This window comes from Balaenoptera borealis (genome assembly GCF_965194805.1).
Source record: "Balaenoptera borealis genome assembly, chromosome: 6".
Taxonomy (NCBI): domain Eukaryota; kingdom Metazoa; phylum Chordata; class Mammalia; order Artiodactyla; family Balaenopteridae; genus Balaenoptera; species Balaenoptera borealis.
Genome location: NC_138863.1, coordinates 602,367 through 616,995, shown reverse-complemented (window position 1 = coordinate 616,995; position 14,629 = coordinate 602,367). Strand labels below are relative to the sequence as shown.

The 14,629-nt window shown below is 49.8% G+C and overlaps 1 protein-coding gene across 11 annotated transcripts in view; it reads right to left on the bottom strand.

The window, feature by feature from the left end:
- Positions 1–14,606, bottom strand: part of PASK (PAS domain containing serine/threonine kinase) — a 39,582-nt gene extending 24,976 nt beyond the window's left edge. For 5 of the 11 annotated variants that reach the window (XM_082396957.1, XM_082396958.1, XM_082396960.1 and 2 more), the window contains exons 1-5: positions 13,744–13,836; positions 3,881–4,248; positions 1,976–2,208; positions 1,127–1,297; positions 273–413 (exon numbers count right to left, since the gene is read on the bottom strand). In XM_082396957.1, coding sequence (XP_082253083.1) covers positions 273–413; positions 1,127–1,297; positions 1,976–2,208; positions 3,881–4,187 — 852 coding nt within the window. In that variant the 5' untranslated portion in view covers positions 4,188–4,248; positions 13,744–13,836. The other 6 variants (XM_082396953.1, XM_082396959.1, XM_082396954.1 and 3 more) reach the window with 5 other exon arrangements.
- Positions 14,607–14,629: the final 23 nt, after the last annotated feature.

Sequence of the window (14,629 nt, the reverse complement as noted above, 5' to 3'; positions counted from 1 at the left end):
GCCTCTGAGCGCCGCCCGCACCTCAGCCACCACGCAGACAGGTGTACGTGTATCGCTCTACTGACGTGCTGAGACAGTCCTGTGAGTGTCAGGATTACATCCCACTTTTACAGGTGAGGGAATGGGGCCACAGGGAGACTGGGTTCCCTGCCCAAGTGCACACAGTTAGTCAGGGGGCTGCCGGGGGCCAACCCCCCAGAACCCCATGCCCTCTTTCTGCCCAAAGGCCCTGGTGGGGGGGGGCGACACGCAGCTGAGAAACACAGACTCACGTCGCTCTGGAAAGCCACCCAGGCCGAGACCCTCTCCACGGGCTCCAGCACGACCACGCAGCAGAGGCTGTGCTCCTGCTTCACCCTCTTCATCCACACGGAGACTGGGATCTGCTCCCCACTGCGGCTCACGACGTCCACCTGGGGGCAGAGGGGCTCAGACCTGGCCAGAACCTGGCACGTGGGCGTTCCTGGCCGCTGCTCACCTGCCTCACGTTTCGCAAATTAACTGAAGTACAAACAAGGCTTCTGACACCTAACCTTACGGTCTCCGAGTGAATGAATGATCTATCGAAGGGTAGGTTTTTTCCATCCTCAGCCTCATGGTAACAAAGCAGGGGAAAAAGCGGTGTCTGTAATTTCTTAAAGAACAGACACCAATACATGCTGAACGTCTGAATTTCCTTCTAGGTAGTCGTCTCGTGGACGGGTAATTTCCTGGATGTAGTTGGTCCTATCTAACTTGTTTTGGTGCCTGAGGCTCAGGGCTCAGCATCTAACATGCAGGTCGGCCCATCAGCGTCCGGCTGGGACACACAAGGAGGCTCAAAGCTCCAGGGAAACCCTGCAGCCATGCAGCCCCTCCAAGACCACCAAACAAGCAGGGCAGGGAGATGTGGATGGGAGACAACAGAACCGTGCGACTCCTCGGGAACCTGGTGTGGGCCCTGCAGGCTTGCAACGCGGTCAAGGCTCCTCCTGATCCAGGAGTACCGGGGACGCGCCAGGCCAGCAGCAGTACCGTCTCGGTTCCGACACGGCCTCCCCCCGCCGCCCCAGCTGCTCCCCGTGCCGAGGTTGAGGGCAGGACGGCGCCGGCAGTGACCACCGGCAGCCGAGAGGCCCACACTCACCACCGTGCCGAACACGACGGCGGCGTGGCCGTCGGCCTCCACATGCTCCTCACTGAGGGCCTGCACCACGTCGGACTCTGGCTTCAGGAAGAACTGTGTGAGCTTCTGGCCAATCAGGTCGTGGCTGCTGTACCCCAGGAGCCGGCAGGCTCTGTCGCTGGCCACCAGGATCTGAGGTGGCAGAGAGGAGGGCACCCGCGTCACCAGCAGCTCCTCTGACTCCCGAACAGCCGAGGGGAAGGCAGCGAGGAGGTGGCGCGGGGCCCTGCGGGGACGGCCCAGAGACCTGTCCTTTCCGCCACGTCCCGCGGCCGTCGCGCTCCCAGCAGAGCCGCCCCGGGTCCTCCGGCGTCTCAACCGCATGGAAACAAGAATGACCAGCGGCCAGCGCAGCAGCGGCACTGAGACTGAAACCACCCACCCTCCACCCGCCGAGATGGACACACCACGTCGTGAAGGCCAGGCGGGGGAGACGGGGATGTACGCCCCACGGCCCGCCCGCCTGACAGTCTCAGCTCTTTGCACACCAACGTGCATGAGGCAAACACATTTAATTCAAACACTGAATATCCAGTCCTATTTTAGTTGAGGCAGTGCTTGAGCAAAAGCATGAGTAGATAATGCGCTGTTTCCCTTTCCTTGAATCTCTGCCTTGATGAGAGGATTCAATATGTTTCGACTGATTAACACTGAGGTAGGTCTCCAAAGTCCCCTCTCTTTTGCTACTATGTAGGTAGAACCAGCCCCTTTTCTCATTGCACCCGAAACACTCAAGTGCCTCTGTTTGAGGTTATAGGTTGAAGGCACAGACCCCAAACTCACGGCTAGGTCACAAACCAAAGCACATACCTCTGTGGTCTTGGCGTCCACGGTGAACACGGCCTTGCTGGGGTTGCACACAGGGGCCGGGAGCGGAGGTGTGGACCACCCTGAGGACAAGCCCCGCAGCAGGGAACAGCAGGACGTGCTGCCCAGGGACCCTGCCAGGTCCGCCTGCTCAGGCGCCGCCAGGCAGTGCAATTGGCTTGTGCAAATATTTTGGGCAGCCAATGACGACAAACAGTAGGAGCTCCATCTGTCTCCTGGAAAGCAAAGGAAGGGACACTTTAAACCTTGCGTGGCTGAAACACACAAAACACACAGTCCCCGCCTCTAGCTCCTGCAAAAGGATCCAAGGACGAAATTGACCTGCAGGGTTGATTCACACTCTCCACGTGCATCTGAACATTCCCCACAGACCGCCTAGACAACCACCACACAGAAGCACAAAGGACCTCAACACTATGCAAACAACCCTCTGAAGTCCCTTCCCACCCACCCCTCCAAGGGGCATGCTCCCGTGTCCATTGGTCCAAGACCCTCAGTCCCTCCAGCTGCTACCCCTCACCTGTCCCTGTGAAGTCTCACAAACTCCAGAGCTCCCTGCTGTCTCACCACCTGCCCTGGGTCTCCCTCCTCCTTCACCCACAGGGTCACTCCCCACCGCTGCTCCAGAAAGTCAGTTCTCAGCAACATCGCCAGGGGCTCCCGAGTCCCAGCGGTCAATTCCCAGGCCTCACCCCACCCTCCCCACGCCTCAGCAGCGCTGGGCCAGGAGGGCCGCTCCTCTCCTCCCAAACTGCCTGCCCTCAGCAGGGCACCACCTTCTCACCTCTCACCACTGCAGGACCCCAGGCTCAGCCTCAGAACCTCCAACCATCCCTGGTGGCTTTATATACACTTCACAAGGATGTGTGCTGATGGCCCCCCACTCACACCCGCAGCCCCGACCCTCCCCTGGGCTCCAGCTGCCGGCTCCCCCTCTTTCCCAGCGGAGTGAGTGTCAACTCCATCCTTCCAGCAGCTCAGAAACCAAACAAGCGAACATGACTCTTCCCTGCTCTCCGCTCCGGGCCCCTCAGAGAGGACGCCTGACTTTCCCAGTCAGTGGGCCCACCCTGACCATTCTTTGAGGCTGGAAACCACACGGCCATCTGCCCTGGGCCTCCTCTTCCCAGGCAGCCAGTGCCAAGCTCAATCCAACCACCCTCAGGCCTCGGGACAGGCACTGAGACGCCAGCTCTGCCTCTTCCTCCCACCCCTCCCCGGCCAGCGCCCCCGGCTGGAGCCCTCACTCCCGGGGGACCTGCCCGCCTCACAGACCAGCGAGGCCACCGCCACAGCATCTGCCTCCTGAGCACAGCCGGTCCCTCCAGATCCTCCTCCCCTCTTCCCAAGACCAGACCCACCCCCTCCCTCCCCCTGCAGCCCTTTCCCCCAGCTCCAGCCACCTCCCCATTGTCCTAACAGGCTTCCCCGCGGTCCGGGCCTCCCAACCCCCAGCAAGCACCTGCTGGCCCCCAGGTACCCCCTCCGACGATGAGCCGCCGAGGCAGAGCAGCGCCTTCCTCCTGGCTGGGTCTGGGCCCCGCAGGCACCAGCTGATGCAGAGAAATAAGGAAGGGGGGGCAGTGGCACCTACCACTTCTTGGCCAACCCCAGGCACGGCCGCCCGCAAGCCCGTCTAACCCGCCTGCATCCGGGAGGAAAGCAGGAGCCTGGGCGCGGTCAGTCAGCATGCGCTGAGCCCAGTGAATAAAACTGAGTCTGGCTCGTGGCAGCCCACCCGGCCCAGCCCGGCCGTCTCACACACCCCGGAGTGAGAAACCCTGACCCTGGACCGCAGGCCGATTCCAACCGCCGCCTGAAAAGGAGTTTTCTGCACAAGAATCACAGCAGAACAAACGTGACAGGAGAGGGTCCTGCCGGCATCGCCTGAAACGAAGGCCTTTTCTCTGCAGGAGCAGAGCCCCTGAGTGGAGCCCGGCGTGGCCCCCACTTTCACAGGCAAGGCGGACGCCCCCGGCGATGAGAAGGGCTGCCTACCGGACAGCGCCGTCCTGCTCTGGCAGAGCTTCGACAGCCCGTTCCTTCTGCACGGCTGCCTGTGGGCCAAGGACCGGGCCTTGCTGGGCTCAGAGGCGATCTGCGCGGCAGGGCCCTCCGGCGGCGCTGGCAGGGAGAGGCTCCCGCCCTGGACCCGGCGGTCCTCTTCTGAGGCCATGGAGCCTCTGTCCTCCATCGGGAGCTGGCGGGCCAGCGGGACAGTCGTCCACCGGAAGATGAAGTGAACAGATCAGCGTCTGCAAGGCAAGAACAAAGGCAGTTTAGGCAACTAATTCTTCACAAGGCTGAGCTCAGCTCAGCCCCAAAAGACTCACACGCGCCCAAGAGCCATCCTGGGTCAGAGCCTACGAAGCGAGGATGGTCGGACGGAGAGAAGTGCATAAGAAGGGATGAGAAAGAGAGAAGGAAAGAGGGGGAAAACCAGAACAGAGCAGGAAGGAGCTGTGAAGGACACTTCGCACTACAGTACAGATCCACTGCCAGGAGGCCCAGGCCAGGGGCCTTGATGAAGGAGGAGGCCAGGGCCAGGGCGACGTGCCCCTAGAGCCTGCACCCCACTTCTGGATCACCTTCTGGGCATGCGGAACCCAGAGCTCCCGGCCAGAGGGCCTGAAGCCCACTCCCCAGACCCGCACCGGCCTCTTCCCCTCGTCACTCCTCCCATATTACAGCACCCACGGACCCAAGGACAGGCCGAGGAGCAGCCCTGCTCCAACAATGAGAAGGCAGAGAGAGACCAAGCTTCAACAGCAGGCGGGGGTGCCCTCCCAGCACAGGATGGACCTGGCAGCTGTCCCTTCCCATGCCACCACGGTACAGCAAAGAACTCTAAGGAAGCCCAACCCACCCATCCCACCCTGGCTTCAAAGTCATCATAAAGATTCATCAGGGTAGGAGGGCAGTGCCTTTCACAGTGAACAGTTTGTGGGCTGATTCATCATTTTGCATACGGTGACAGCAATGTGGGGTCTCTGGTACGCTCATGCCCCAGGTCCCTCAGATGTTAACATGAGGGCCTGGCAATGCCCACCTAGGCTGCGTGCTGAGCTCGGTGGTATGGGGGGCCCCCTAGACAGAGGGAAAACTGGAGGTCCCACTAAGACCTGTGTGGAAAGATGATGACATCAAAACACGCCACAGAGCTACATACACAAAGGTCATTGCAGGTAGAGGAACAAAAATAGACAGTAGAACATAACCAATTTCAGAAGCAGACCGAAGGGACACTGGCATACAGTGAAGATCAGTAGGGCACCACCAGCATGTTCCCCAGCTCGGTGAGGCCCTGGACAGGCACCTGACCTTCCAGTTTCAGTTTCCTCATATGTAAAATGTGATTAACAATAATCCACGCCTCATGATACTCTTGTGAGGATTCAGAGACCTAAGTTGGGGCTGGCATACTGTAAGTGCTTAAAAACTGTGATCTGCTAGTTTTAAATGGAATTAGAATAATTAGTTTGGGGCAAAATTGCATCCCTATGACTTTCCATGTGCAAAAATTAGTTCCAGATGAATTAAAGAACAAAAGACAAAAGTTCTAGAAAAAAAATAAGACTACGAATATAGTGGACTGGGTAACTCTTATGTGGCCCTTGCATTTTAGAACAACTAGGTCTCACCAAGAATATGGTTGCCATGGCATCTGTGAGCTACCTGAAAGTAGGAGAAACTTCCAAAAGGTAAAATCAATACACATGAGCTGAAACCAGAACTGGGAGAGTGAGTCACCTCAAGAGACAAGAGAGTTACCCTTAGACTGCTAAAAGGCGCCAGGGACCCTTGAAGAGGGAAGTGTGGCCCTAATTCAGCAGCACCCCCAAGATCCTGGCAAAAGCAATCCTCTCAGAAACAAAGCATCCTAAATAGAGGCCTGAGATTTTCCAAAGATTAAGATTAACCAAATATGCTCTCTTTCAATTAAACAGACAAGAAAACAAGATACCATGAGTGAAAGTCTGCAGAAAAATCAAACAACAAAGTCAGATACACAGGAAGATTAGATGGTAGAAATAACTGCAAATGTGTTTAAAACTATAAAAGATGGAGTCTTTTGCTCACAAAAGTGAGCAAACAAGAGTTTCTCAAAATAACTAGGAAGATATTGAAAGAATCAAACCAGCTTTTCAGAAATTAATTTTTTTTTAAACCAGTACAGCTTATGTTCAGTAGAACTGGAAGGTTGTAGGAAACAGAGATTTTGCTCTTAAAGGTTGTGCACAGACTCTCACACACTCTGAAATCCAGCACAGAGGCAGTGGTTTCAAAGGAGCCTGGGTCAACCCACTTGTTGATCTTCGAGAGCCTCCTGGAAAGGCAGGGGGCAGCTGCGGTTCACCCCGGGGACGGGGACACTGGCCGTGGCCATTTCTGTGATCACGTTCCACAGCGCTGACACCGGGGCTGCCGGGCACAATTCTGGAATCCTCCCTCTAGCCTAGTAGCACCAGCTGTTCTGCCCATCCCACCAGCGTGCCCACAGCAACTTCCCGCGGCTGGGCCTCACAAGCAGCTGGGCTGGGGCCCAGGTCCACACGGCAGCACACCCACAGCAGTGGGCCCCACCACAAAAGAAGGGCGCACGCAGCCCACACAGGGAGCAGCCCTGAAGCGTCTGGCTCTGGTGGCCAGAGGCGCGTGTGCTGCTGAGTGCCACAGGACACCTCTCACCTAAGGCCACTTCTCCAAGGCTGGGAGACACAACCAACCTACCTAAAACAAAGAAATAAAGATTAGCAAAATGAAGAGACAGACGAATACATTCCAAATGGAAAACCTCAGAGAAAGAACTAAATGGATATGAGTAATCCACCTGATAAAAGACTCCAAGGTAATGATCATAAAGACGCCCATAGGATTCAGGAGGAGAACGAAGGAACACAGTGAGAACTTCAACAAACAGTTAGAAAATATACAGAAGAACCAATCAGAGCTAAAGAATACAATAAATGAAAAAATACACTACAAGGAATCAACAGTAGATTAGATGACAGAGGAACAGATCAGAGATCTGGAAGACAGAGTAGTAGAAATCACCCAAGCTGAACAGAAAAAATAAAAACGAATTAATAAAAATGAGAATAGTTTCAGGGACCTCTGGAACAACAACAAACATACTAACATTCAAATTACGGGGGTTCCAGCAAGAGAAGGGAGAGAGGAAGGGCAGAGAACTTATTTGAAACAATAATAGCAGAAAAATTCCTCAACCTGGGGAAGGAAACAGACATCCAGGTCCAGGAAGCATAGAAAGCCCCAAAAAAGATGAACGCAAAGAGGTACACACCAAGACACACTGTAATTAAAATGCCAAAAGTTAAAGATAAATACAAAATCTTAAACGCAACAAGAGAGAAACCATTAGTTACATACAAAGGAATTCCCAGAAGACCATCAGCTGACTTTTCAGCAGAAATTCTGCAGAAATTCCACCATATATTCAAAGTGATGAAAGGAAAAAACCTACAACCAAGAATACTCTACTTGGCAAGGCTAACATTCAGATTTGAAGGAGATAAAGAGTGTTACAGACAAGCAAAAGCTAAACAAGTTCAGCACCACTAAAGCAGCCTTACAGAAATGTTAAAGGGGCTTCTCTAAGCAGAAGAGAAAAGGCCACAACTAGACATTTTTAAACAGTGAAAGAAAAAAAATCCCAGTGGTAAAGGCAAACATAGAAAAGGCAGTGGATCAACCACTTATAAAACTGGTAGAAAGGCTGAAAGACAAAAGTAGTAAAATCACCTATACCTATAATAAGTAGTTAAGGGATACACAAAATAAAAAGATGTGAAATATGACATCAGTAACATAAAATGTGGGATGGGGAGGGAGTAAAATGTAGGGCTTTTAGAATGCACTTGAACTTAAGCAACTGTCAACTTAAAATAATCACATATACATATAGCTTGTTATATATGAATCTCATGACAATCACAAACAAAAAAACCTATAATACATAAACAAAAAAAAAGAAATAGAAACGTAACACTAAAGATAGTCACAAAAATCACAAGGTAAGAGAGCAAGAGAAGAGGAAAGAAACAGAGAAGAACTACAAAAACAATCAGAAAACAATTAACAAAATGGCAATAAGTACATACCTATGAATAATCATTTTAAATGTAAAGGGACCAAATGCTCCAATCAAAAAACATAAAATGGATGAATAAATGAAAAAACAAGATCCATATATATGCTGCCTACAAGAGACTCACTTCAGATCTAAAGACACCCACAGACAGAAAGTGAAGGGGCAAGGAAAAGGTATTTCATGCAAATGGAAATAAAAGAAAGCTAGGGTAGAAATACTTATATCAGATAAAATAAACTTTAAAACAAAGACTGTAACAAGAGGCAAAGAAGGGCATTACAAAATGATAAAGTGACTCAATCCAACAGGAAGATATAACACTTGTAAATATATATACACCCAACATAGGAGCACCTAAATACATAAAGCAAATATTAACAGATGTAAAGGGAGATAAATAGGTGGTAACATAATAACAGTAGAGGACTTTAACACCCCAGTCACATCAATGGACAGATCATCCAGACAGAAAATCAATAAGGAAACACTGGCCTTAAATGACACATCAGATCAGACTGACTTTAAACAGATATATAGAGAACACTTCATCCAAAAACAGCATAATACACATTCTTTTGAAGTGCACATGGAACATTCTCCAGGACAGATCACGTGAAAGGCCACAAACACACCTCAGTATATTTAAGAAGACTGAAATCATATCAAGCATCTTTTCTGAGCACAACATCATGAAATGAAAAATGAATTACAAGAAAAAAAATGGAAAAACACAAACATGTGGAGGCTAAACAGGCTACTTAACAACCAATGGATCAGTAAAGAAATCAAAGAGGAAAGGAAAGAAAAAAAAAAAAACCAACCTCAAGACAAATGAAAACAGAAACACAATGAGCCAAAATCTATGGGACACAGCAAAAGCAGTTCCAAGAGGGAAGATTATAGCAATTCAGGTTTACCTCAACAAACAAGAAAAATCTTAAATAAACAATCTAACATTACACCTAAAGGAAACAGAATAAGAAGAACAAAGCCCAAAGTTAGTAGAAGGAAAGAAATAATAAAGATCAGAGTGGAAACAGAGACAAAAAATTAACAAGATCAATGAAACTAAGAGCTGGTTCTTTCAAAAGATTAAACAAAACTTATAAACCTTTAGCCAGATTCATCAAAGAAAAAAAAAAAAAGAGAGGGTACAGATAAAATCAGAAATGAAAGAGGAGTTACAACTGACACCACAGAAATACAAAGGACAATAAGAGATTACTATAAAAAGTTATACACCAACAAATTGGACAATCTAGAAGAAAGGGATAAATTCCTAGAAACATACAATGTTCCAAGTGACTGAATCAGGAAGAAACAGAAAATCTGTACAGACTGATTACTGGTAGTGAAATTGCATCAGTAATCAGAACACTCCCAACAAACAAAACTCCAGGACCAGATGGCTTCACAGGTGAATTCTACCAAGAAGAGTCAATACCTATATTCTTCAAACTATTCCAAAAAATTGAAAAGCAAGAATTACTCCCAAATTCATTCTACAAGGCCAGCATTACACTGATACCAAAACCAGACAAAGACACTACAAAAACAACCACAGGCCAATATCCCTGACAAACACAGATGCAAAAATCCTCAACAAAATACCAGCAAACTGAATTCAACAATACATTGAAAGGATCATACACCATGAGCAGGTGAGATTTATCTCAGAGATGCAAGGGTGTTTCAGTATCTGCAGATCAATCAACATGATACACCACATTAACAAGACAAAAGATAAAAATCCTACAATCATCTTAATAGATGCAGAAAAAACATTTGACAAAATCCAATTTCCATTTATGACAAAAAATGTTAACAAAGTGGGTATACTGGGAATATACCTCAACATAATAAAGGTCATATATGACAAAAACACACCTAATGTCATACTCAATGGTGAAAAGCTGAAAGCTTTTCGTCTAAGATTGGGAAGAAGATAAGGATGCCTACTCTCACCACTTTTATTCAACATAGTATTAGAAGTCCAAGCCTAAGCAATCAGACAAGAAAAAAAAAACAAAAGGTATTCAAACTGGAAAGGAAGAAGTAAAATTGTCACTATTTTCAGATGACATGACACTATGTATTAAAAACCTTAAAGATCCCACCAAAAAAATATTAAAACTAACAAGTGAATTCAGTAAGGTTACAGGATACAAAATTATATATAGACATACATACATATATATATATACACACACATATGATTGAATATTACTCAGCCAAAAAGAGAATGAAATCTTGCCATTTGCAACAACATGGAAGGATCTAGACGTTATTATGCTAAGCAAAATAAGTCAGAGAAAGACAAATACCATATGATTTCACTTATATGCGGCTCTAGAAAACAAAAAACAAAACAAATGCAGAAACAAAACAGAAAGACTCGTAAGTACAGAGAAAAAACCTGGTGGTGGCCAGAATGGAGGTAGCTGGGGGGATTAGTGAAATAGGTGAGGGAGATTAAGAGGTACAAACTCCCAGTTATACAATAAATAAGTCACAGGGATGTAATGTAGGGAATATAGTCAACAGTGTTGTAATAATTTTGTATGATGACAGATGGTTACTAAACTTATTGTGGAGATCATTTCCTAAAGTATATAAATGTCAAACCACTATGTTGTACACCTGAAACCAATACTGTATGCCAACTACATTTCAATTTTAAAAAAGGAAAATAAAAAGAAAAATGGGCAATAGATAGAAACAAGAATTTCACAAGAGAAAATCCTATAAACCTATGACAAGAAGCTTAACTTTATTAGCATAATCATGACAATTTTACACCTACTAAATCAGCAAAAATTAAGAATCTAAAAAGTCTAATACCAAATGTTGATAAAGATGTGGATCAACGGGAAGGCTAACAAATTAATATAATCTCTTTAGAAAACAATTTAAGTCAAACATTCTCCTTCTCTGACAGTACTTTCCACTCTTAGATTTATATTCTATAGATATTCTTACACATGGGTAGCAAGTCACACTCAAGAACATTCAAGGCTGTATGGTTCATAACGGCAAAAGAAATAAAGAAAAGAAAAAACCTAAACATTCATCAATTAGAAAATAGATTTAAAATTCTGGTATATTCATGCTATGAATTATAGCACTGAAAACAAATTCTATACACACAAGGATAAATGTTAGCAATATAAGTGAAAAAAATCAAGTTACGAAAGACTATCAGCAATAGGATTCCCCTTCTATCACACCCCCTTCATCTAAATATATTGTTTAGTGGTACACAGTTATGTGACAAACCCAAACTTCAGGCAGGAGATGTCCTATGAGGGTCCAGCAGCAAGCTGCAATGAGGGAGGGCACAATGGCACAGGGTCTCCCAGTTCCTAATTTGGGTGGTGAGTTTAAACATGTTCACTTTACTGTTTTGATTTGTGACTAATATTGCAAATGAATCAATTAGTATATACTGGAAAATTGAGATGTTTTACATGTACATGTTTATATCCCGCACAGGACCCTAAAAAGCAATAGCTGGCTATGAACCAAATGGTGAGTAGGAAGCAAGAAAGAAGCGAAATAATAAACTTATTAGAATGTGTTGCTCTCCTTCAAGTAGCAACATTTAAATGTCACAGGTTGATATTTCCTTAAGCATCTCAATGCACTAATTATTCTGCAATAACTAACAACAACATGATCATATTTCAGTTTTCCACTTCTATAACCAGCCTATAGACAAAGCCCAGAAGACTTGATTATGACTTCAGACTACACAGTAAATGCTATAAAACTTTACTTTGTAAAAGAAAGTAATAAAACTCTTCAGAATACATTGTAACTATTACAAAAGTTTACTTTGTATAATAAAACTGACAAGAAACAGGGAGAGGAAGGAAGGAAATGCCGAGAGAGGAGGAGGGAACAAAATGTTTTGTCCTTCCTGGGGGGAAGTAAATAGTGTCTAAAGTTGATAAATCAAGAAGTGGAGGCAGAAAAGACAATCCGTTTTCCCTTGGTGCCTCCTGTGCTGTTTGCAGTCTGCCGAGCCAGTTCAGCATTGCACAGCACATTCAGGCCACAGCCCCAGGCTGGCCCCTGAGAGCACAGACCGTAGCTTCACACAGGCTTAGATTTCTTCCTTTTTTACAAGTTCAGTTTTGACTCAGGCCTAATCCAGGCCTAGGTTTTTAGAATAGGTGTTGTTTTTTTGCTGTGTGTGTGGGTTTTCTTTTTTTTGGGGGGGGGGGCTATTATTTTGTTCTGTTTTGTAGCCACTCTGAGCAGAAGATGTGGGAAGCTGGACCCAGAGAGCACCTGATGGTGCTTCAGAGCAATCCTACTCCCGTTGCTAGTTCTGATTCCAGAAGGTGTGAGTGACACTCCCCACCCCCGACCAAACAGAAGGAGAGCTTTGCAGGGAGCTTCTGGAATAGTACTCCTTGCTCTTATGGGTGAACTTCTGGAGGCAACCGACTTTCTCCCACTAGAACAAACGCTGGGAAGCAAATAGCTCCAACTGCTGCCACCACTGCTATACAGCCGAGAGCAGAACCAGCCTCGGGATGAAGCTAACACGGTGGCGAGCAGAGCTGAAAATGGCAAGATGTCATTTCGAGCCACTGGATGAACCTACCGTAAAACATGCCTTCCTCTGGACTTCAGGCTTGGGGGCCGATAACTTCACTCACCGTCAGACCCATTTTGAGACTATCTCTCTGTTTCTTGCATCAAGGCACGCTACAGAGTATCCAGGATGATGGCTGCTGCGAGGGAGGGTGTAAGCAAAGGGCACCTCTCAGACCTGAAAGGTCCTCAAAGGCATCCTGGAGGAGGCACCAGCAGGGCTGAGCCCAGCAAAGTAGAGTGAAGAAGCCTCCCAGGCAGAACCACAGTAAGGGAAAGATTCCCACAGAGCCCTTGGGGAGGAGTTCAGCGCACATGAGAGTCGGTGGAGATGGGCCTGGAGAAGCTGGTTGGGATTCCCAGGGCCTCCTATGCCGGCCCAAGCAGTACGGATCTTATTTAGAGGTCTATGCTTGGAAGCAACCTGACCAGTGGGGGAGGAGGGGGTAGTTACAGTCATCCAGGCAAAAAATTATGAGGTCTTAACTTAAAGCAACAGCAGAAAGACGGAGAGGGGAAGCCACAAGAGAAATTAGACATAGAATTGATATAGGTTTACTGGGCGAGATGTGGAAGGTAAGGGGATAAAAGTCATCAAGACCGCATCCCAAGGCCACGGCCCTTGTCTAGGAAAAGAAACACTGGTGAGGAGGTTAAAGATAAAGCCCAGGTGTGTAGTGGGGACGTCGGGAAGCATGGACATGGCGCTACAGCCCATGGCTCGCCTCACAAACGTCTACTGAGAAGCTCCTACGTGCCGGGCGCCGTGAGCCGAGAGCGAGACGCGGTCTCCCTCCTCCTGGCCCCCTTCCAGTAGGGGGACAAGGCGCACACAGTCCCTCTAGGGGCGAGGACGGAGCGCCAGGTGGGGCCAGGCCGAGGCCAAGACCCCGAGGCGCGCGGAGAGACGCGCGAGGGCGCGGCCAGGGGCAAACGGCCGCAGGGCGGCAAGCGGACCACCAGCCGGCCGGGCCGCACGGAGGGAACGCGGGCGGCGCGGGGGCGCGGGCCGGCTCCCCCTGTGCAGGTAGCTCACCTGAGGCCGCAGAGAGTCACGCGCCGAGCTCCCATCACCCGCCGGGCGGGAGCCCATCCGCGCCTCTAGCCCCACCGACCAATGGCAGAGTGACCGGCGCCGATTGACAGTACCCACGGGCCAACCGCTGGCGCCTGTGGGCGGGGACGCAGCGAGCCCGGGAGGAGACGCCCGCGCTAACGGTTGCTAGGGACGCACCGGAGTCCGTCTACGGCGCCTCGGAAGAGCCAAAAGAGACAGGGTCTCCACCAGCACGGTCCGCGGACGCCGTTTCCTCTGGTCTCAGGGTGAGCAGCGCGGAGCTCGCCCCTCGGAGACCTCGACCTGAAGGCGGGGAGCGCAGGACGGCTCCCTCACGGCCCACGATGCCCGCGGGGCCGGGGGCCGACGGGGGCTGCGGCGCCCTCAGTGGCCGGGTCGGCGTCCCGGGCCCCGACCGGCTCTCCCGGCACCTCGGGCGGACCCGCTAGCGGACAGGTCCCGGGCCCGGAACGAGCGCGGGCGCCCTGCGCTGAGCGTTGACTGGAAGTGGCCCCTTCACACGGGCTCAGTCCGCGCGGCGACGCCGGGACAATGTCGCCACATTGTGCAGACGCTGAGGCCCGGAGGGGCCGGGGATGCGTTCGATTGGCCCGCACTTTGCAGCCCCACGCAGGGACCCGCCCCGCCGTGTCCGGCCACCAGCCCACGAGCCCAGAGCGGCTCCCAGACTCCTTTCCGCCCGCCTGCAGGCTCGGCTCCGTGCGTGCGGCCCCGACTATCCCTGCCCTCATCCCGCTCCCCGCCTCCAAAGCCTCCCGTGCGCTAATTACCTGTCCGCCGGGTGGTGTGGCTGGCGGCGCGGGGTCTGAGGGGGGGCGCGGCCTCGCGGAAGGACTACAACTCC